The sequence below is a fragment of the Egretta garzetta genome, unplaced genomic scaffold (assembly GCF_000687185.1).
Source record: "Egretta garzetta isolate BGI_Z169 unplaced genomic scaffold, ASM68718v1 scaffold77, whole genome shotgun sequence".
Taxonomy (NCBI): domain Eukaryota; kingdom Metazoa; phylum Chordata; class Aves; order Pelecaniformes; family Ardeidae; genus Egretta; species Egretta garzetta.
Window position 1 is genome coordinate 487,215 of NW_009260130.1, and position 23,766 is coordinate 510,980.

Here is a 23,766-nt window from a genome sequence, read left to right on the forward strand (position 1 = left end):
TTTTTGTTTTTTTTTCCATCCCCGTCCTCTCCCACCCCGATATTACAAAAGATTGTTGTCGGGTTTTATTTTTATTAATAAACGGGCTCCTCTGCAGTTCATATACAATCGTAGGTGAATTTTAAATTCCATTTTATACAAACAGCTCAAAAAATATCGGGAGTGAAGTATGGTAGGAAATATTGCTCACGTTGCTCGTTAACATGCGTGGAGGAAAAGGAGGAGAAGGATTTGTTAGTGCACACCTCCAGAGCCGAGCACCCCCCCCTCCAAAAAAAAGATACAGCAGCTGATTACAGAAAGGTAATGTCCACAAAATTAAGTTTTTCATGCTATTCTACTTTCCAGTACTATACTCTCAAATCGAGGCGTCCAACGCTGAGGTACGTTAAAAAAGAGATACCTGCGCCTAGAGGAAAATCCGTCTTTAGAAAGGGCTTTTTTTTTTTTTTTTTTCTTTTTTTTTCTCTTTTTGGTGCTGCACAAAGCAGTTGCCATACAGGAATTTCACCCGGCTATGATCGCTTCCAATTTCGGGCGGACAAGAGATGACGCCTCCGTTTTTTAGGCACTTCTTTAAAAAGGGAGTTGTCATTTCGTTGAAGCGATTGCCCCCCCCGGATAATTTCCTATGTATAAAACGAAAAAGGAAATGTTTTTAATTAAAGAGTAGAGGAACGGCCTGACTTAGCGGTTTTGCAAGACAGAAGATGGCTCCTTAGTATTTAAAACTAATTTCACAATTTAAATTTGACTTTTGTAAGTATACGAATGAGACATAAATATAGGCTATAGTTCTGTTTAAAAATTTCATTCACATAATGGAAAATTTTTTCATTTATTAAAAATATCACATTTTGAGACTAGAAACAGTAAAGTGCATGAAAAGTTTAAAATATAAATTCAAGAAAAAATCTTATAGCAGCAAAAAAGCAGAATAAAGAAAAACTTAAAAACACAGACACAACCTTTTCCTATCACTGTGCCATTTTTTTTTTTTTTTTTAAACATTAAGCAGCCAACCAATTTTTTCAGAAAATTGCATTATGTTTAATGCCTTTTGAGGCACAAGGTTTCGAACTGGCCACCTAGAGCATAAAAAGAAGGAAAAAAAAAAAAAAAAAGAAGGATTTCCAAGACATCCAAAGAGCATTAACAGTTGGGAATGAACCAGCAGCTTTTTAATTCGACCCTGACCGACAACAGAAACGAAAGATTATCAAAAAAGTGTGATGGTTATTTGGCAACTAGGGTCAGGAAAAATAATCCAAGGAATGATTACGGGCACCGCTTGCTCCCCCGGTGAAAAAGGCATGCCGACAGCTACCGCGCATGCCCTTCGGAGACCGAAGTAAGGTCATTTCCAGCGGGTTTTTCCTGTACCCTGCGCTTAAGCCTTTCATCCCAAGTTTTCCCATCTTTGCAACCCAACTTCGGGAAAGGGAACCTAGGACGGATTTGCGACTTCTTGATTCACCCGGAACCCAAACGCTTGCAACGGCACTTTCTTACCATTTCCTAAGTGCTGCTCCCAGACCGTGCCGCGGAAGAGCCTGTCGCCCCGGCGTGCCGAAGCAGAGAGGCAGCTCTGTTTCACAGAGGACCTTCGGATCCCTGCCTACCTCGCCCAGACAGGAGCAAGTTCTTCAGAGCTCCGAAAAAAAAAAAAAAAGACAGCGCGGCGTCTGCCGAGCAAGAGATGCGTACACAGCATTAAACGCTCACCTGCAAAGTCTCGGGAGATGCAGCTTCGCTGGGAATTTTGTTGTAAATGAAATCACATCAGGAGAATTTAGACCTCAAATTTTATCAGAGATATTAACCCATCTTTGGTTTTCTACTATTAGTTAGACAAGGGGCAGGGCCACACTGCTAATCATTTATAGTCAGGTATTAAGTGCTTTGCTAATGTGCAAAATTTATTTTGGATGCAGAGTTCAGTCTCCGTTTTGGGTTCAAACAAACAGCATTTCTAATATTCTTCCTACAAACCAAGCATTTCTATTTTTGTTTTTCTTTCTCCTAAAAGGTTGGCTCATTTCGCCACGTTCTGGAAAAAAGCATTATCTTGAAATATGTTAATAAGCAAGTTTTTAATCTCCTTTGTCCATTTATAGGTGCAGCTTCCTACTGAAAAGAAAAAGCTTGCCAGTTTTTTTTTTTTTTTTTAAAAAAAAAAAAAAAATTAAATTAAAAACCTGGAAAGGGAATAATACTTTGGTTCCAGCCCTAGTGCCAAATGATACCAATATGCACCAAAATGTGCAAAATCTCATATCAAACACATAAGGAAAGGAGCTTGAAGAAGCAGCTTAAGGTTGGCCATACTTCACTCCTATATACTTTGATTTACAACTGTACAGGTCCATAACAACAGGTCCTCGCCCTCAAAGGGGCAGGGCTCCACTACCTCCTGTTAGGCAAGTGCACACCGTTGACAAGAGGCAGGAGCGGAGGATGGAGTTCGAGTTGTGTTAACAGTGAGAAGTGGTCTGAAGGGATGTGAGGGTGTGGACACCCAGTGATGTTGTTGTCAACCAGCCACTGAGGGTCCAAAGGCCCCAGGACACCAAGCACGTTCATGTGAGTGTTGGAATAGAAAATGTAGTCAATCACACCCTAGGGGAGAAAGAGAAACACGACAGTGAGAACAGACCTCGCTCCTGGCAACCTGAACTCGGCTGGCTTCTGGCTGCGATTCACAGGAAGAGGCACAGCGCTGGAATTAGGGTACGAAACGCGCGCGGCGTTTTGCGTTCAAAGCGCCGCATCCGTTCTCATTAAGTCACTGGCCAGAGCCAGGTCGGAAGCATAAAAACACCAGCAAATCAAGGATTTGTGTGCGGTAGGAAAGCGTCCAGCGAGTGTAGGAACCAGTGATGAAGCAGTTACAGGAACAAAGAGAAAGATAGCCAATGCTCAGAAAATTAAGACAGCATCCTGGGGAGACCAGGTCAATGTCTGCCATTTCAGAAAAATCGCTGCTTACTTTGAAATCAAAAGTGTAATTGGTGTAAGGCATCAAGTTGTTTTCGTAGGCGCTCTTGAGTTGGAAGCCATGCGTAATTCTTCCTTCAGAAGCCCCGTTTTTTCCATTGCCACTGAAGTTCATGAGACACTCGTTATAACGCAACTCCTTGAAGTCCTTGTGGTTGTCAGCTACTATGCCATTGCTTAAGTATTCCACTACACCTGTTTGCAAAGGAAAGGATTCAGGGAGTTGCTTTAAAATACAACGCTCGGGGAATGTTGGCCTCGGAGTTAAAAACCAAAACACCAGCAAGACGCCCCGTGAGACTGGAGAAGAGCTTTCCATCTTAAGGGGAAATCTAGCGGTCTCGTCCACGTCGGAGCCGTATACGCCTTTCTGGCACTCCGCCAGGGAACTGAGGCTCTCAAACCCGTCTCCTTAGAAAATTTTCATGTTCCACCACGAACTCGTGTCTTTCCTACTTATTACAGATGCTGGGGGCATGGGTATTTATTTAATGATTTATTTAAGATCTATTTGTGCTTTTCTACATCTCTGTAGGTGCAACCAACTTTTCTGGAGAGTACAACTGACCACGAAAAGCAGCCTGCTCAACCCGAGGACTTGCATTCCCTTCAGCCAGATTTCCAAAGACAACTGTTACTAAAAAGGTTTCATCCATACCTACCCAGGGAAGCGCAAACCACCCCATCGCCCTCGGAGGAAAAGAGGATTCAAACGTTCTAAAAAGGTAAGTGAAAAATTAAGCCCAAACCAGTCTTACCTGAATCAGGCAATGAGTTGAGATCCGCACAGAGCACCAGAGGGATAGAGTTAGGATCTGCTGTTGGGCTACCGGGCCTGCCTGAGGCTTTCTCAAGGATATTTTTCAGTTCCGAGACAAACATCATAGTCTGAATGAGTTTCACATCTGAATATTCGGGGTCCCAGTGCATGTGGGCATTGGCCACAATGAGCAGCTGTTTGTCCACATGAAGCGATTTCATACCTAGATAAACAAACACGTTTTTATCAGCAAGAGGCTGACTGTGCGAATGCAGCAGGTCCCCCCCGTTAACATTCAGGGTCTAGCTGCTAAGGAGGCCAAGTCAGACACAGATGGATGTACTTTTGCTGCTGGAGAAAAGGCATTACCTGCACCACTACTCCTTTCTCAATTAGCAGCATTTATATTAAGTGGTGAAATCTCCCCAATATAGGAAAGAAATAGCCAGCAGAACCTGATACCGTTATCAGTTTCATTCCTTCTCTATTGCTCAAGTGATCATCACCTGACCGTGCACCACTATTCAGTATTTAAGGCACAAGGGAGCTTCCTGACTCTTAGCTGCCACGGTATGATAAATTGTTCCCCTGGGGGGGAAAAACTCAAACCTGCTGAAACGAATGCAGTAGGAACTTGGCTGCTGCAAAACGCTACAGCTGTTCTTACTATTTATCTGAGAAACAGTGCTCTGAAAGATGGGGCATAAAGTCACAGGCGGCTCCTTCCAGTCCTGCAATTTAGACATTCTGCTCCTTTGAAGGGTACCCTGAGAACAAGCGATCAAAAAAATGGACACGCAGAGAGAGCAAGGTGGCGATTTTAAGTATGTTGAAATTGTCTATCTGATCAAACTTAACGAAAAATGTGACTGTCGGTCAATCAAGTGGCATGAAAAGGTACCTGATAATCTCATTCTTCCACATCAGTACATTAGCACTGTCATACGGTCTCTGGGGGAGGATGGAAGGATTTAATCAAGGGGCAAAAAAAAGAGATTTGAAAAGAGAAGTTGAATGTTACTGACAAATACTGGTCAGGCCATATGCGTGTATGTGCACTGACCTTGGAAAAGCTTAATTCTTCAAGTAGAATTTAACAGAATACGTAAGCAGGGACAAAAGCTCGAAAGGAGAAAGCTAAATGCTGGGCATCTGGCTGCGAGTGCAACCAGACCAGGAAATCACGTCACCTGTGTCCTGTCTTGGCCACCGATGGGCTACCACTTCTCAATTAGCGCAGTGAACAGCGCTTGCTCATCTGCAAGTATTTGATTGCCACCACCAATGCCAGTGATGTTCCAGAGAGCCATATTACCAGACAAATAACTCATGCCTTTACGTGGAACTAAATAATCAATGAGAGAACCACGGTCATACTCACTTGCTCCAAATAATTCTTTGTGCACCTCTAACACCACGGCAACTCCGATGTTGTCCTTCGTCATCACTCTGTTTAACATAGCTTCTGAACCTTCAGAGTTAGCCATTGCCACCTGGTTGAACTCCACTGTATGCTTCTGCACCAGCGTAAATCTGATGAAATGGAGAGAATCGCGTGTGAACACCCGTGATGTATAGCTACGTGAGAAGACGTGGTTTCTATCTGCACTCCGGTCTACCACGTCCAAGGAGAGAGCCTGCAGGACGGGGTGAGGCACATTTCTTTTGTCCTCTTGTTTCATGAAAGTAAAAACAGTTCTAAAAAATATTCCCTCAGTCAGAATAGAGGTCTCAAGTCTGACAAGTGAGATGCTCTCAGGGGACACGAGATACCTGGGGTTTAGGAAGCATTTACTTGTTTCAGCTTAGGGCTCTGAGAGGACAATTCAGAGCAATGCTCAGAGGCTATCACACCTCCCCAGGAGTGTTCTAGGCAAAAACTTGAGATGGTAATTAAAGGCTTGCCTTCTACTTTGGGCAAATGCATTATTAAAACCCAGCTTCTTTCAAACCACTAGCTACCACCATTTTTGTGAAATTGGTTTTCCGTTCCTCTCCAGCTTTAGGATGCCTGAAAACCCCTTGCTTCGGGTCAAACTGAAAGTTACCTGTTGAAAGCTTTGTTTGTTTTGTTCTCTTAGAAATTAAAAAAAAGTAGTATTAACAGCAAAATAAAAGGGGGGAGGTCTGTTTTTCAATTGAGTGAGCCACAGCATAATAACCAGTTCTGTATATATCCTTGTTAGTATCAAGGTTTGAAAAACACCGGTTTTTTGTTTTCACAGACTTCCTCTATTCAAAACCAGCCCAGTTGTTTTTATACATGATCTGAAAGGCATATTTTTGTTTGTGGAAGCAACAAAAACTCTGAAGAGGAGCTAATGCTTTGCTAAACACCCATTCTACTTACTGAAAACTGTTCTGAGGGAATATTCAGAGGGATACTCCCGTGAGCACTTTACAAAAACGAGAAGCGTGCATGCTGGCGCCTCTCCTCCCTTCCCAATAGATCAATGCTTTTAGCGTAGCAGAACTTTTTGGATCAGGTATTCAATAACATATGCAATTTTTGACTCAATTTTCAATTCATAAAAGCAGAGAATATTCTGTGATACTTTGGCAGTAATACCTATTTAATATCTGAAGATTTCATACCTGAAGCACAGCTTATAGATCTTTAAAGACTAATCTTAGAGGGGCGAAACTTCCGTCAAGCAAGGCAAAAGTTTGGAGAGAAGGAGAGGTATTTATTAGAATGTACACATAAAGCATGTAAATTTTTAATCATAGTGGCTCTCCTGCACCTTCCATGTTTCTGAAGAGATATCTTTGTTCACAGTCTGAAAGGAATGGAAGGACTCTGTTGCAAATAGAGCAGCAAAAGGGAAGGGAGGATCATTCTTTGTACTGAACTTTATGTTTTGTAGCATGGTACTTGGGTTCCCATGCACCCCGAGAGAGGAAAGCGTTCAGACATAAATCAAGCGGGTTTTAATGTATTTTCGAAAAGCTGCTTTGGCCCCTTACTTTTCAGTTTTGAAGAATATTGCACAGCCATCCACATGCTTTTTCTCCTGCTCAGACATGATTTTGGCACGTGACTTTGGAGAAAAGAATCCATCGTACCCTCGTTCTTTCAAGGCTGGCAGAAAAAGGGTGAAGTATTGCTCTGTTTCCACTTCCTGGAATTGAACACAAATACCTTAGGCTAACAAAGTCAAGTGAACCCTTCCTATCGCTGTATGGCGACTTGGGCCTGCCTTGGCTCGCAGTCAGCAGCTCTCACCAAAGCGACAAGCTTCTGTTTGCACAAATCACGTCACCTCCTAGATTAACGGGGAATCCCCCGCAAAAGGGAAAGTGGCAGGTGTATTGTGAACAGCAATAGATTACACTTGGTATTTTTGACATCTGAATGCGGATACCGTCCTAGGTTAAAACTTCTGAGAGGGTGACAGATATCCAGCAGCAATTAAATCTGGAGAGCTCTTTTGCACAAGGGTCTCTCGCTGTTCTGTAACAACATGTTTTCTTTGTGGTAGCCTCCAAGAGGACTTCAGAAGTTGATCTCGTGAGGTTTTCAGACCAAGGTGACTACTCTCTTTCCATGCGAGATTTTTGCCTACCAGAACTTGCTTAAAAAACGAAAGATCAGTTTAGAGGCAGAAGCGTTCAACTGTTCTAAACATCGGCAATACATTTCTAATAACATAGCAGGAGACATGTACCAATCCATATTTAACTTGGAGCATGAGAGTCCCCTTGTTTGCCAATGAAAGTATTTTGGAGACTTTAACTCCTACCTTGTCCACTTCTGCAGTAAACCCCATACACCCAGAGGGGGAATATTTAGGATGCTTATCTGAAGGGGAAAAGACCCAGATCTTCCAATGCAAGCTACCGACTAATTTAGCTAATTTTATCTCATTCGCTCTGTCTCATTTCATAAAACACAAGCCAATGCGTAAATAAGGAGCTGTGCACACAGCTTGCATTGGCTGGCCCCAGAATTTGTCAGCGAGCAGGCAAATACGGTGTTTTCAAGGGAGCACTTTGTTCTAAAGGTGGAAGTTAAGGTTTTCTGCTTCTGATGAAGAATACAGTTATTTTCCAGTTACCTGAAGACTAATGATATCTGCATCACAGTTGACGATTTCTTCCATGATTCCCTTTTTTCTATACTCCCAATTGAGCGCCCAAGACGGGCAGTAGCCGTAGAGCTGCCGGGTGGCGTATTTATCACACAACACATTGTAACACATAACTGTGAATGAAGCTGGAAGGAGAGAAGGAAAGGGAAAGGTTATCAGCCTCTGAAGATTACAAATGCTCGATTTATGCAAGCCAAAATACTGAATCTTACACGGTCTATTCTGGAGGGCCTACTGCACACAAGTCAGTGGGCTTATTCCACTGAGCGTTTCATAAGCAGGAGCGAAAAAAGGCCCTGCTGAGCCAGCAGTTACCCTGCAAGGCTAAACTCTTCCTGAAAAAAAATCAGCGTTACTACCAAAACGAGACGGCGTCACGTGCGTAACAAAGCAACGCGATCCCCTTTTGCAGTCAATTCTTTATTAACTTTGAGGATGGGGGAGACCTAGGGGTCGGCCACAATTCCAAACAGTGTCTCTCTGGATTTGGGGGTAAGGAGAGGGAAAGCAGCAGCCATTTTGGTGATGGGGCCAAACCCCAGTATTTATTGCATGAGATGCCTTGACACAGCAACCTCGGGTGTAAGTGACCTGTACAGGTCTACGGCAAAAGCAAAACCAAGCTGCTAAAGAAGCTGTTAGTTTGTCACGATACCATAGCATCGGAGAGAAAGGCTGCTTTAGAACGCTTCCTGTTTAGGCAGTCTCCAAAACATTTGTACAATTTTCCCAGCACCTGTACAACATTTCTAAGTTTTATCAAGTTGTATCTGTGTCTGTCAAGTCCAAGGTGGGGAGAGAGGTCTGGGTGAGGGCAGGGAAGAGAAGGAGAAATGAAGTCATCAATTTACAAGCACCTAATACGTTATTTGGTCGCAATTTTTTAAAAAAAGAGAGAAGTCAGCGTGCAGCTCATCAGCCTGAAACACACTTCTTTCACACACAAACTTCTCAACCCCCTTAGATTTTATACCAATTAAAAAAGACAGGTGAATGCAACATCCTAGCACCACACCACTGGGAAAAGACTGCTCCTATTTGCAGGGAAAGGAGTGAGGTTTTCCTAACGGGCTACCCCACAGCTGTATGTTTTATACTCATAGTCAAAGAAGATTGCCGCTGTTCAGTTGTTACGATTTTATAATAACAACCCATTGGCTCGTTACAGTTTCTACCATGAAATACTCCACAGCTCGCTCGCCTAACACTATGCTTTCTAATGACTTCCAAATTCTGTTTCTGCTCAGGAAGTTTGACTTAAAAAATAAAACCAAAGGCCGTAGAACTCCACTGAGATACCAATTTGTAAGGGAATTTGAAACAGAAATGCAGAACTTAATGTTGTGGTGGCTTACAGGACTTTTGGCATTTCCTGTTTATTCTTTTTTTTTTTTCTGGTTTGTTGTTCTTTAATATTAAAAAAGTGACAGACCATTGTAACTGCAATATTATCCTGCCCAACACACGGCCGAGTTAGGTTTTGAAGACCTGCCATCTTCACGCTTCTAAAAAGAAAAAGTGTAGAGGACTGCCACGTTATTCTTGCTGGTTATTCATCCGATCTTCTGCAATAACAACATTAGCATTTTTCTTCTTTATAGAAGCTCACGGATGCTTTTTGAGGGCTATGGTCAGGATGCGCAGGGGAAGAAGAGCCACTGGGTTTGGACAGCCTGAAGAAATGCTGTCTCTTGCACTTTATCAAAAGCAACAATAGAGGGCATTAAACTAACTTCAGTACCAGGCACTCCACGGGTTTGCTTGTAGACAGGGACTTTGCAAAGTCTCACTTTAGTCAGCCTGTGCATGCACACGGCATTTGAACACACGCAGTTATTTTACAGTTCTTACTGTTTCTGCGAAACCAATTTTTTTTAAAAAAGCTCCTTTGCTTGGGCATCAGTGGCTGGAAGAGTTATGAAAAAGCCTAACATGGGATAAAAATGACCGGCATCCCATTCAAATAACAAAAATAATATTTACAGCACAGCCATATGTTAATTCTTTTAGTACGGATGAACATAAATTGCTATTTTCAGTCTGATCCGTGCAAGGCTGAACATTTCTCTGAAAATAAAGCCAAAGAAAAGTCAGCGCATCATTGTGTGAACATAGGGAAAAGAACCGCAGATTTACCTGAGGGCAGAATTTGGTCTCGTTCTTTTAAAGTAATCCATGGCCTTGGAGGCAGCTGCTCTGGATGAACTAAAAAGAACATTTAAAACAATGATTAATTCAGGGTTTATATTTGTAAGTTACAATTTCTAAGTCAAAATGATGACTGAACAATAAATGTTCCATATTGTGCTTTGCAACCCCGACTCCCCAAGTCTTTTTATGCTCCAAGGGAGGGAAAAATCATTTAAATGGCTAGCTATAGTGAGAGCAGATTTGTCAGTTGTGAGATTCATGACTATTTTTGTCTCTTGCTTTCAAATCTAGAAGTACCACCGAAATACTCCTGCACCTTGAATATACTGCCGAAGAAGGAGGGGTAAATCCTGTAGTGGTTCGGACACCCTATACTCCCCTTCTCCAGGGACCTCACCCCATATCCATCATTCCTGCGATGTTTTAACTCGGTAGACATCAAGTGGCAAAACAGAAAGCTCAGTTAGAGAACCACGAAGCAGGATTTAAGTCAGGTACTGGATATTCTTAACTGCTTTGGTATTTCTAGATCTAAATTTGACATTCTGCTTGCATTTGGATTATAATTTCTAGTGGAAAGTATCAAAATGGCTTCAGCAAGGAAGGGTTTGCACTTTGTTGGTAACTGAAGGGTTCCAAAGAGCACAGTGGGAACAACTGGCTGTAACATGGGAAAAGCTTAGGCAAGGTACGTCAACCTCTTCCACTGCGTGCGAGCGCGTGTTTGTGCGTACGACCAGAACCACTTGACAAAAAGGCAAAAGTGGTTTAGAAAATACTCTCCCTTCAGTGGTTCAGAGTCTTGTTTTAGCAGCAAATACTGTCAGAAATGCATGCTTTTAAACCACTTCTGTCAATCACATTTGTAGGGCTGTCACCTGCTAGATTGTCAAGCATGTAGTTCAGTAGCTTTCGAGTTCCATCTGGATCCTGGTAGAGGCTGAGAATATCTTGTGATAAAGGATTGCCTGCCAACAGCATAAAACAACAACTGGGTGATTAGCTGCCTGACTTTCTCGAGGCTTTCCAACCAAAGAAAATCTCCCATAATGAGAACAGGCAAATTGACTCAGAAGATATTTAAGTTGCTTAACTTGGAACTGTAGAATACCACAGTATAGAAATAGCCAGCACACATAGGCTTTCTTCCTTCGACTCACCTCAATCAATAATACAGCAGGTTAAAGGGTTTATTTACCTATCTACAGATTTGAAATAGGCTCGTAAGGAAGATTAATAGCATTAAAAAAGAAAAGCATTGTTTTACAAACCAGCTGGTCATTTTTGCTACAAGCTTACTATCTCAAATAAACTGTAAGAAAATGTTGAGGTAATACCCAAAGCTTTTGAGCCCAGCCCCCTCAGTAATCCAAGAGTACTCCTAGGAATATTTAACCGTAAAGAACTCGCTCACCTTTCAAACCTAGGGTTTGTAGCTGGAAGAGCCGTCCAAGTTCATAAGGCAAAACCCGTAACAGATTGTTATTTAAAAGCAATTCCCTGCAGCAAATGCAAAAACACTTTTGATGAGTATCATTTCAGAAGAAAACTCTTAAAGCACTATATGCCGCTCATCTTCAAAGATGACACTTTTCACCCTGAATTTTTTTTGTATTATGGAAAGATATGCCAATCTTCCCATTTCAAAGCATGAATGAAATACTTTCATTAGGGAAAAAAAAAAGCCACAAAACCCCCAAACCATGAAATTAAATCGGGGAGAATTTAAACAGCAGGTAATCATCAACTCTCAAAGAATGTTTCCGAACAGAAGAGTACGTAGCTAACATACCTGTATCTGTAGAGATGAGAAAAGAAGGGTAACAAACCCAAAAGCAATTATTAGAATCAATCTTGACTTTTTCAGCATTATTTTAAACACAAGAATGGAAAGCAAAATAAAATTCTCGGTCCTGATCCCAGAATACAGATTTTTGAAAAGGTAACCAGAATAATTTCTCTCACCTGAGAGATACCATGTTTCCTAGTTCTGCTGGTAAACTTCTGAGTTTGTTGGATGACAGATCCAGGTAAACCAGATTATGAAGCTTGGCAATATCAGGTGGAATGCGAGTAAGATTATTGTCATTGAGGTGCAGAGCAGTCAAGTGCGTCAGCGACCAAAGCGACGTACTTAAGCTCCGCACTCTACCTAAAAAAGAAAAGCAAAGAACCACCTCTTCGGTCAGGTTTGTACTCTCAAACCATCAGGTACAAACTAGGGGGGGTGTCAGAATATGAGATTTCTAGTGTGGAAACCCTACCACTTCACTGGAACACTCAGTGATGCTCACAGAAGATACCTTTGTGTATCTTTTCTACGAGCAGACTTTAAATAATTACCTGACCCTCCCAGTTAAAAGGACAGAGACACTGTTCTGGCGAAGCAGACGTGCTACCCAAAAACGCACGTCCAACCTGAGTTGGTGTTTTAAATCAACCAGGCTGAACGTGAGCCAGCCAAGCTCAAAGGCAATCTGGTAAGGCAGTTACTTGTCCTCCCCCAACTCAGAAAAACTGTTTTCCCGACAGGACCCCCTATCTGAAAGCGCCTAGTGCGATTCTGGGGCACCAACAACTCCGCCAAACCAAAATTCAAACCCAAATCCACTCACCCGAGATCTCTAATTCAGCCCAGTGCGACTTCTTCCCGTTGGCTACCTCTTCTGCTGACATGATGGTGTAAATTCTGCGAGGATCTGGAGGATCATATTTTTCCTTTGGCATCCCTGTTAGTCTGAAAGACCATGACAACCATTACCATCTGCCACTCGACAACATTTCTTCATTTCTAGCCCACCAGGAGATCACCTTCCCCAGGGACGCTCTGCAAAAACACATGCCCTGGAGTTCACGTACAATAAAGCCCAACCGCTCCCAGCGCATGGAGTTAAAAGCGGGTGCTCAGACCCTTGCAGAATACGGGCCCGTAATGGAAAAGGGCATTTCTTTCTATAAAGTTTGGTTTTCTGCAGTCATCCACAGTGTTACCTTCTACTGCCCCAATGGACGCTTTCTGGATTTCCTAGTTTATCCCCCAGACCGAAGCGTGACCTACGTCATCGCTGAGCTATTTGCTGTGTGCAGAACCTGCAGACAAGATGACAGTGTTTCGCTCTTCACGGCGCAAGCACACGGATTGCTTCCTCCTGTAGTTTTTGCAGGGAACCAACGACCGAAAGGAAGGCTCTTCTCTTTGCTTTTACAGAAATTATTTTCAACATACAAAGTCCTACTCTTGCACTCCACTTACACAAGACTCGAAACTGCCGTCCAAAGGGGAATTAGCTCAATTTTTCCATTAACTAGCTAGCTTTTCTGTTTTGTGCTTTTTCATGCTCAGTATCAGTCAAGACCTTTTTACTCCTAATGGCCTAGGAGACATAAAACAAGCTCACCTAAAGTTCTCATTAGCTATTCTTACGCATACAGGGCTTCAGCCCAGTCCAAAACTTTAATATCAGACGCACTCATGTCTTAAGGGTGAGCTTGCACACACACAAATTCAACTGATCTCACTTTCCAGATTCTTGTCGGAAGAGAGCCCCCATGTCCTGTTGAAAAAACATACACTTTCCAGATGACACGGTGAGAAATTTCCCTTCGTACCTCCCCAGACCATTGTGCTGAGAAAGATGGGGGATGGGGGTTGGGGCAGGGAGTGGAGTTGTTTGGTTTAAAAACGTAAGGTTAGCTGAATTTGCTCTTCACTGGTCTTTTCCTCCCCAGACACACAAAATACACAAACCTTGATTTTTATACAAATCCAAAGCAGCTGGTCTACAGGATGCACTTTTCCCCTCATACATACGTCTCTACTACAACTGCCTGCAATAGCTGTGAAGCTCCTTAAAACAACTATAACTCCTTTGGTTTGCTGAACTGACAAGACAGAAAACATAGAAGAATTTGAGGAAATTAGTTCAGGGTTTTTTTTTTCAGCTAGTCCAACTAAACAAAGATCACACATCTCCTTTACGAGCCTGAAGTACCGCAGGTTTTTTTTCCTACTGATGCATTCTGGCATTGCACGGGAGCAGGAGTTGTCAGGGCTGTCCCCTGCGAAGGGTCTCAGTTACGGGTCTGGTGCTTCCTTCCCCGACGAATGCCCAAGGAAATTCCATTCACGCTGAATTAAGGCTCCCTGTTGCAAGCGCAGGGCAGATGCGAACCCCACATCTAATTATAGCCCATTTCTATTTACAGGTAAAGTCATACGGCGAGGAAAGCTACAGGGTAAGAGGATTCTGCACTCACGCTGCTCAGCTGCAGCAATTCAGTTCAAGGCGATGAATGAAACATTACTCAAGGACACGGGATTAGACCTGAAATCCTTCGATCCTCATTTCAGACACCCAAAATTGGGAATGGTACTTCCTGACACAATCAGTTACAGGCTACGCTTCGGGAGTGCTAAATCTCCAGTGCTCGGGGTTTGCTGGATTTCTCTTCACTGTTAAATGTGTGTGTGTGCAGAAGCAGGGAGCAGCCCCGGCCCCAAGAACAGATTGCTCGCAGCCCCTGCCGAGAGCCACAAGAGCCCTATCTCAACTTTTCTCCTGGCCATCCTTGCCCTGAGACACGTATGAAACTAATCCACATTCCAGCGAGTCTCGACATGGCTCTTCCTGGATTTTGCTAGACCCCTGGAACCGACCAGAGACATCCAGCAGAGCTGGGAGTCGCTGCCGAGACGGGGGGGCCAAGACCCGAGCACTGGGAGAGCTTGCAGTCCCTGGCAGCCGTGGAGAGCACGGTCCCGGTCCCGCCTGCGAAGAAGCCCATCGCAACGCTACCGCACTTTGCATTAAAGCCTAATTGCCTCGGGTCCCACCGAGTGTCTTACCTAGCATGCTACTCCATGCAAATTCTATGTGATATACGCTCGAATCAAGACCACAGTCCTAGCGCTTCAGATACGGCACAAATGGAGCGAGTCTGTCCATGCCAAACAGCAGCGAGCTAGTTTTGCAGCCAGTAAAGCTGTCACATCACCGTCACAGGGTCACCTGCAACGGTCCCTTAGTAGAAAATGAGATTTCATTACCTGGCAATATTTATTTCATCCGCAAGGCATGCTGCAGATTAAAAGGGGGAAAGCTAAAATCCGAGTGGTGAAAAATCAAGCAAATTACCAACAATGGGTTATGTGTTGATGGCAGAAGGGAGCTTTTTGGATCTTTAGGTCTTAATCATCAAACATTTGAACTGACTCAGGATGAGTCTTCACTTTGCTTTTTAATCCGGGGCGTTTTAAAATAATCCGTACTTCTACCACGTCGGGACCCAGGACATGGCAAAGCTTGTTGTCCAATACTCAGCATCAGCATTTGGGTGAGTGCTCTGTGAAACACACTGTGCCTGCCCGGTCTTCACATTCTTGTTTTCTACAGCATAATATTACAGTAATAGCAGATCCAGGCAGATTTAAATTTCAGTTTCTGTGTCCTGAAACTCCTCCCTGCCCTGCATACTGCTGGCAAAAGCTTTGGCCACGGTTGCTTCCTATGGGCTCCTCAAGGTGCATTTCCAGCTTAAAAAAAAGAGCTAAAAAGGCAATTTCTATTTCTGCTCGCCTTTTCATCGCAAGCCAGACACAGATGGCTAACAGCTCGGGAAGGCTCAGCCCAGCCAGGGGTCTTTGCTGTCACACGCACGTTGACGAAAAGTCTTGCAGCGGCGGCCGTCTCCTCCAGCTGCTGAGCAGCCTTACTGGAAAGCAGAGCGGGGGCTTGCCGATCCCACTGCCAGACCCCAGCAGCTTCGCTCCTCGCCACGGTGGAGAAGTCGGACAAATATCCCAGGGCTTGGTGAGGAAGTCTTTAAAATCGCGGTGGTCAGACCATCTGAGTCACCCCACGCTCATCCATACCTGCCCGCAGGCCGAGAGATGACCGCTGACCGGGTGACACCATCAAAAAGCTTCAGGATTGCAGTTTCCTCCTTGGCAGGGGACCCAATTAAATTATGTTGAAACATCGCTCGTTATGAGAAGTGCCCTGCCAATTTAAAGCAATTTGCGGCAGTCAGAGGCCCTCCAATGAAATGAGCCCTGAACTGTGAGTCAAACGACACGCACATTTTTCAGGTATTAGTCACTTTAATATTATTTTGAAATAGTAGTGAGTCAAAGGAGCATCAGTGTAATTTCCACAGTAACAGAAAAGGGAAAACAAACCTAAATCAAATCTAGTTGGTTTTTTTTTCTTCTGCGTAACAGCAACATTGAGCAAGACTTGAAAGCCACCACATGTATTTTTTTAAGCAAAAATGAATTCTGCCTGGGTTCCCAACTCCTATCGTTCCCATCTCCCCCTCTGCTTGTCCTGGAACTAAACCAACATCCCAAAATCCCAACCTATTTTTGCTCAGTCTTCGGGGAGCTACACCGAGTTCCCTGAATCAGTTAACCCCAAAATCGGACGTGCGTTCGCAAAGAACAAAGCAGGAAGACCCAGCCAGGGACGTGGGAACTGAATTAGCACTGATTTAGGTCAGCTTCAGCTGCTGTGGAGCTGCACCCTGCGGGTTCAAGCAAGGCCTTTGCTAAAATTCAGCTAACACAGGTGTGACATGAGCAGAATACACATGCTCCATTTTTCTGCTTTTCAAGCGGGACCAAAAGAAAAAAATTCGTGCGGTTTTTCTTCCGAAGAGTTCCCTTCGAAAACTTCTGAAGCTACTAAAACTTGCTCTCCACTACAAACCTAACCATGTCAGTTTAAATAGTATGAGCCTGACAGCGTGTAAATTAAAGAAAAACTGACTATGAGAACATCAGTGCATTAGTAAGAAAAGCATTTAAGCTCTGGCAAAACTTCAAAATCTGGAGGTTCCTAAGTATGCCATGCTCATGAACTAGCTCCTTGGCTACAAGTCTGTCCTTAAAAGCCTAGAGATGACTGGCATAGCAGGGTTAACTCAGCTGACACCCTGACTATGGTCCCAGGTGAACTTAAGCAGCTCTCTCTCAGCTGTATATAAAAAGGGCTGGGGGGAGGTGGTTTGGTTTGGAAGGGTTGCAAGAGGTAGGTGTCTGGCTGCCTTTTTTTTTTTTTTTCTTTGTGCTCTTGTATTTTTTATGCTGTTGTATTTGCTGGCTTTTGTGTAGAGGGCACAGGGATTATCAATTAAAGCCAAGAGAAGGAGTAATGTAAAAGTACTGAAGGTGTGAAGAGCATCAAAGAAGAAAGTTTTGAGCTATTGGGCTGCATTACAGGCTTCTACTCTGAAGATGAGTTTTTTGGGCAACAAACAACAGGAGCTTTTGCATGCTTGGAGTTTCAGGCAACCAGGTAACAACAGCAAAGAGCACTGCTCCTCTGTATTTAACTATCTAAGGTCTTTTCAGGTTATACAGGTGGGGAGAGTATGAGATGGGGAGGATACAGTTAGCAGTATGAAATAGAAACTCTGATTTTTCTTAAGGGAGAAGCAGAAGGTGGCCCTACAAATTGCATCAACGCAACAAGAGAGAAAAGGATGCTATGTTAGGGATTAAGAAATTTCTTAACTCATAGTGTATTTTTTTTTTATGGGTGGGGGAAATCAACAGCAGCTGCAAACACAGAAAATCTCTTCCACTACCCAGCACATCCAAACACACCAAAGTAACTATGTCAGGGTTGCTATGACAGATGAACTGCATCGCTGTCGTTGTTAATGAAGTCAGATCTTTTCTTCCCAAGGCAAATATCCTCATCAAGCAGAAGGATTAATGTATGTTCAGTGCAAAGAGGGAGCCTGCTCAAAGCTCGCCAGATTATTTGGCATCTGTGTTGCAGGAGGACTTGGAAGCCAGATAGGTCGAAGTCCCTTAGAGCTATTTGCTGCTGCAAAATGATGACCAGTCCCTTCCCCAGAGAGGTTAGAAGATGCATTTCTTAAATTACAGTGACTGTAATGTGTTGTTCTGTTTAAGTTATTTCATACCTCAATGCATAAGTGAATTGGCTGTTTCTAACGAGGAGGCAAATTGAAAAGAGCTGCAATTTCATCTTGCTTCAGCCTTACGTTCGTGGATGTGTTGGCACAACTCAAAATCCTTGCCTCCAGCAGAGTGACATTCTTTGTGATTTTTTTTTTTTTTCCTTCCCCCCCAGTTTCTGTATATAGATGAGTCAAACTGCCAAAGCATTTTGGAAACTATCCAGCAGACTGCCCTGAATCATTCCTCCTTCCTCTGCGCAGTAACAGCTTACTGTCCATCCACTTCCATATGGTGATCCCTCCCAGGAATTAAAAATCCTGCTGTCTGACGAGGCCAGAGCATGCACATGCATGCACACAGGCACATGTTATTTAACTTTGGAAAGTTGGACCACAAGCTGGAAAATGGAGCCCTTTTAATCTATGTATTTTGTAAACAGGTCTAAATGGTTGCAAAGGGAGGAAGGGAAGGCTGCTCATCTGTAATAAGCGTGCTCTGTTTTTGTACGAGTGTGTGACAAAAGTCTCCCCATTGTGGCTTCCCGAAGGAGAAGGGGAAGTACAGGCAATACCCACAAATGCAAAAACTGACTTAGAGTACTTTGGGGGTTGGGGGGGAGGACTGGTGAAGATCAAGAAAACAAGGCGGCTGTTTAAGGGGATTTAAAAGAAAACTGCTAATATGAGGATAGCTAGATATGTGTTAACTTAAGGTAAACTACTTAGTATATCATTGTATATATAGTATCTAGTGTATATATGCCAGCAAGAAAACATGCGTAAGGAATTTTGATAGCCTTTTGCTTGGATCTGAATTTTCTTCGTTGTGCTTTCCTGCAGGAATGTGTTCAGCCACCCCTGCATACGCTGTCTCTACCGAGAGCTCAATGAGCGCCGTGAGTCTGCCAACAAAGGTACTGTCTCTCTTCAGTTTCTTATTCCAAGTAACCTCACTGGGAATAGAGTGAAACAAATAAAAATGCCTCATCATGGTTTTTTTATTAAAAAGAGAAAACAAGCATTTTGTTACTGTCATTTCCCAATGCTGAGATATCAAACAATCTTTGAGGGAAGTATAATCAAAGTACATAAATGGAGACACAAGTAAGTATCCTCCCACCAAGGGGATAGCTAAACATAAGTGAAAATAAATTGCAAGGCAAAAGATGAAATCTGAAGTGAATATTAACTCTAAGGAATAACAGGTATAATTTCAAGCTTAGCACCATGGAGCTAGCAAGATACTATGAAGTCCACAAGTACAACTGAAAAAAAATCTTTAGTTTTATAAATCTGTAAAAAGATGTATTTATTTTTGTATCATCCATCTGAGAAAATTGTTTCTCAGGAGAAGGCATTCTGACTCTGCTGTGCAGAGGGCTCCTCTACATGAACTCAGTAGACTACTGATCTCCACTCACTAGCAATCTCTTCTTTAGCAGAAAGAGTCCAAAACCACATAGATTGGAGAACTGTGGAAATCTAGAGCATTAAAGGTCATTTACTTCTATCTCTTTTCAAGTCTGAAGCAACAGTAACTCTATAGTATGCTGTAGACAGGACCTCAGCCCAGCTTGCTTTTTTAAATAATCTGGGCTCCAAGTGGGAAAAAGACAGGACCTTAGCTCTCTAATGCTGTTAGAAAATTACATCAGCTTGTACTCCTCTCATCTGCTAATAGTTTAAAAATACGGCAAGGTAGTACAGGGGTCTTCTTGAACCACATCAGTCATGCATCTGAAACCAAACTTGCTTTAGGTAAGACTTCGTTGTTACTCTTTGGTTTAGTACTTAAATTGCTTAACTCGAAACTTTTAGGGAGTCTTCGCACACATTGCAAGCTTAACGTTTTAATAAAACTGCCACCTTTTCTACATGCTGAAGACTTATATAACATGTAGAAAATATTTCACCAAAATAAGCCTCAGAAGTAATTTTCATAGTCCTTCCTTGTACCTATCACAAGGCAGATCTCCTTCAAGGACTATAGCTCGATATTGCAGCTGATGTGGGCAAAATAAGCAGCAGGGGAAAGACCTAAGTAGTGGGATCTCTATACTGATGCTGAGAGGATGAAAAGCTGTTTCTCTACGCTATAACTGGTCAGGAGGCATGTTTGTGCTGAGAAGCAGAAGGGAACAGATTCTTACTATGGTGCTGCCCTGCCTGGCAATTCTGTCTTTACCACAGTCAAGGGCAACTTGCAGCCATCCATCAGATTTGGAACAAGGTTGTACAGGCAGGAGGCATCTTCATGGAGTAATTTCAGGGTCAGGAAGAGAGCGCAACTGCTTGAGTAACTTGGTTGACGATTTGGAAAGTGTTACAGTCCTTACCAGGGTGGTGGCAACCCTGCGAGAACCTGCACGCAGGATTTTGGACTTGCACTCACCCACTCCAGCTAGCGAAGCCAGAAGCGTGGCGAAAAGGACATGTCAACAACAAGCACAGCAAGAGTAACGATGGAATTTGTCCAAACCTTGCTCTCGCTTTTATACCATGCGGTAATTGGATTAGGCTCAGCAAGACAAGGCTATTTAAGTTTCGCGTGTTCAGTTTCACAGAAAATCCTCTCTTTGCTCCTTAACGAGTTCTTCCATCGTGCGAGAGGTGCAGCAGTTCACAGGGATCCGCTAGAGGCTGTCGTACAAAGGGACTGTTTTCAGGGATTGGGAACACAGTCACTGTTACCTTAACTACACAGCTTTCTTCCTTTCCAGTAAGGAATTGCCTACGCCCGCCACACTGGTTAAGGGTACTGGCTCAGCTCATGCAGAGCTGCTCATATGCTGCCGAGCCCCTGTAAGGCAAGCAAAACAAGATGTACGACCGGCTGCAGCGACGTTCAGCAACCACATCCTGCAAGGCTTCTTGCCTCCTCTGCCTGCCTTGACATTTGGCACAAGCCCTAGCGCAGGGATATTCAAGTTGGGGGTGGGAACAGCACAAGGCAAGAGGTAACCGAGAACCTGCAGCTGATAGTGAATTCAGTGGTGGTAGGATCCCAGGGGGCTTCATGTCACCGCTTCAGCAAAGACCCTAAAAGCCCAGAGAAGCACAGGAAAGTCATAGGAACAAGCCCTGGAGAAGAAAAAGCACCAAAAGCCAAGGGGAGGAGTGGGAAGGGAGGGAACGAGCTGTATTTGATTAATTCTAGAGCCAACTGGCACTCACTTGATGGAAATGCTAATTGTCCTAACTGACATACACCCACTAGTTATTTCCCCCTGTTCCCTCATCTCCTCTAAATGAAATCTAGAGTTGTTTCTTAAATCACAGGTAACGCAAGAATATCCACCCTTCCTCTTCCTCTATGTCATACCCCCACTTCCAAGAACCGCTGAACAATTTACTGCATGGAAATAATATGCAGCATTACATAGTTTTTTTTTTAATTTCTGTACTTGATTAACGTTTCAGTCCTTGCTCCGAAAGAACAGTTTCTGCTCTGTTTGAAACAGCCTGTTACCTCTTGTTGTGTATATGATGACTCTTGAATATCTGCATCCAGTCATAGAGCAATTTGCAGATGCCTTTTATATTTAATGCGTTCAAAGGAGCTCGCAGGGGCTAGTTTACATGCAAACACAGGGTAGGTAGCTCCTCGAAAGCAAAGCTCCTATTAACAGAAATGCATACAAGCGGGCTATTATAGGGCAAGAAGAGTTTCAACAGCCAGCCTGTAAATAAATCTAATCAGAAGCCCCCAGAGGGATGGTTTAAATAGTACATTTATTTACACGAGTATCCCACACTAGTTCAAAGAAATGACCCATTTGCAATGCTGCCCCATCCCCTGGAGAGCGCCAGTCTTTTAATGAGATACAGGACAGAGTGGCTTAAAGGATTAAGAACTGAAGTCACTGGGAGCCTGGGGAAGGAAGCAGCCAGTGCCAGCCCAGTAGCAAGTATCAAGAGAAAACGCTGTCCCGGGCTGTGAGCACAAAAGAAAAGCAGCTGTGCGTGGCTGCAACTTAAAGCAGGAGGTTTTCCTAGTACCGTTTTGACAGCGATAGGACTGAGGAGACAGAAAGCTCCCGACACAAAGAACTGAGTAAGCTTCAAGTGCCGTGGTGTGCGAGCGTCCCTCCGAGCCTCTAGGGGAAGAGCTGTTTTATCGACAAGCCTAATCCGACGCCTAAGCTCATTCAGTCACTCGCTTAGAAATGATAAAGACCCTGTTTGGGTTGCCCCGAGCCAACACCTCGTCTCATTCAACTCCTCAAGATCAATAATTGGAGAGAAGTCGGCTATCGACCTGGGTTTTTTTGAGCAAAACTACACTAGAATTATTAATTCACGCACACCACTGCAGCAACTTTGGAAGCGGTCTTCTCAATGAATGTTTCTTCCTTTCTTGAAAATAGAATTTGGGTCATCAATAACCTTTCATCCTTCAAAGGAAAGTTTGTGCTAGGACAAAAGAACAAATGAGATTATTCCTGCGGCCACGACGTTATCTTACCCTTTAAGTGGTAGGCTGCCAACACGTTAAGAAAATAAGCAAAGCCCAGCAGCACTTCAGCTACCCTCCCTATGTGATGGAAAGATAACGGCCAGCTTATCGCTCACAATCTGTTCTTTGCAGGAATAATTAACAACATGGAAATCTGCCACCATAAAACTTACTCCAGATAGCTTTAAAGTTATAAGGCCTGCCCTGTTCAATTACAGGTAGGTTTGGATGAGTTAAAGCTCAAGATATTAACAGAAAGAAGGGAGGAGGGGAAAAAAAACCACAAAACCCGGAGGAAAAAAGCACACTCCAATAGTGGAAACTGTTTTGCAATTGCTGGCACAATAAATCAGCCTTTTCGTATTACAGCCCGGTTTCAGCAGGCCACAGGATGCTGCACTAGGGCTCAGAGTAGCTAGGCTTGTATGCTTAGAAGAGGAGGAGAAAGAAAAGGGATCTTGTTCCAGTAAAGCAGTTTGTAGGCATAAACCCCTTTCTCGGTAGGGAATATTTAAATGTACCTTACTTGTTTAATCAAAGAAGCAAGAAAGCTTGCCTGGTAGCCTAGGAAAAGCATATTATTTGGATATCAAAAGATACTTCAGCTGCTTCTGTACCTGATTATCCAAATCTTTCCCGTGTGCGTACTTAAACTCCCAAATAGTAGATTTAGTTTTAAAATCAGTGTTGATGAATAACGTATACTTTTCCAGCTACGTTCCAGCAAGGTGGAAAATAAGAAGCTACAGCCACAGTAGCCCAGGATGCTCTCTGGGGGGACCAGGGAACTCTGCTCTCGCAGGGAAGTGAGATGCAGATAACTGGGGGTTGAATCATGAGCACCTATGAAATCTGACTGCGACAAGTCACACAAGAGCTGTGGTCTCCAGTGGGTCAAGACGCTGCCCGGTGCAGGAGGTACCCTGCTCTCTACACCAAAATTAGCAGAAGGCCAATTCTGTTGTCCAGAACGATCACTGTACTATTTAGTTTATGAGAGGGAAGTAGACCATATAGGAGCAAACCCTGAGGTACACGTTAGCTGGCAGGGGGCAAGAGCAAGAGCTGACATGGATTGCACTTGTTCCTCTGCCAGAAGATCAGTTGAATGTGGGTGGATTCCTCTGTTCAGCCACTTAAAGGGATTTCCTCTAAAGTGCATACGTTACCTAACCAGGGGAATACCTTTGGCAATTTTTGCTGAAGTTTTTCTAACAGGTCAGTCTTCTGTTATTTCTTAATATGCTAGCACACGAGAAGTTAACTCGAGAGTTCCCTAATGTTTGTGTTTGCGAAGGCTTCCTCGTGCACCCGCCTCCCTCCCCATCATGCTGATTTTTGGTCACGGTCCTTTGCTGCAGATTCAGAGTTAAGCATGCAAT

The 23,766-nt window shown here is 43.5% G+C and overlaps 1 protein-coding gene across 1 annotated transcript in view; it reads right to left on the reverse strand.

Moving 5' to 3' along the window:
- Positions 1 to 611: 611 nt before the first annotated feature.
- CNOT6L (CCR4-NOT transcription complex subunit 6 like) overlaps positions 612 to 23,766 on the reverse strand; it is a 30,042-nt gene continuing 6,887 nt past the window's right edge. Inside the window, exons 2-12 of the mRNA XM_009641518.2 lie at positions 12,615 to 12,736; positions 11,965 to 12,151; positions 11,414 to 11,499; positions 10,878 to 10,967; positions 9,985 to 10,053; positions 7,816 to 7,973; positions 6,725 to 6,879; positions 5,139 to 5,290; positions 3,756 to 3,980; positions 2,990 to 3,192; positions 612 to 2,619 (exon numbers count right to left, since the gene is read on the reverse strand). Coding sequence (XP_009639813.1) covers positions 2,407 to 2,619; positions 2,990 to 3,192; positions 3,756 to 3,980; positions 5,139 to 5,290; positions 6,725 to 6,879; positions 7,816 to 7,973; positions 9,985 to 10,053; positions 10,878 to 10,967; positions 11,414 to 11,499; positions 11,965 to 12,151; positions 12,615 to 12,726 — 1,650 coding nt within the window. The 5' untranslated portion in view covers positions 12,727 to 12,736 and the 3' untranslated portion in view covers positions 612 to 2,406. The remainder of the gene's footprint in view (positions 2,620 to 2,989; positions 3,193 to 3,755; positions 3,981 to 5,138; positions 5,291 to 6,724; positions 6,880 to 7,815; positions 7,974 to 9,984; positions 10,054 to 10,877; positions 10,968 to 11,413; positions 11,500 to 11,964; positions 12,152 to 12,614; positions 12,737 to 23,766) is intronic.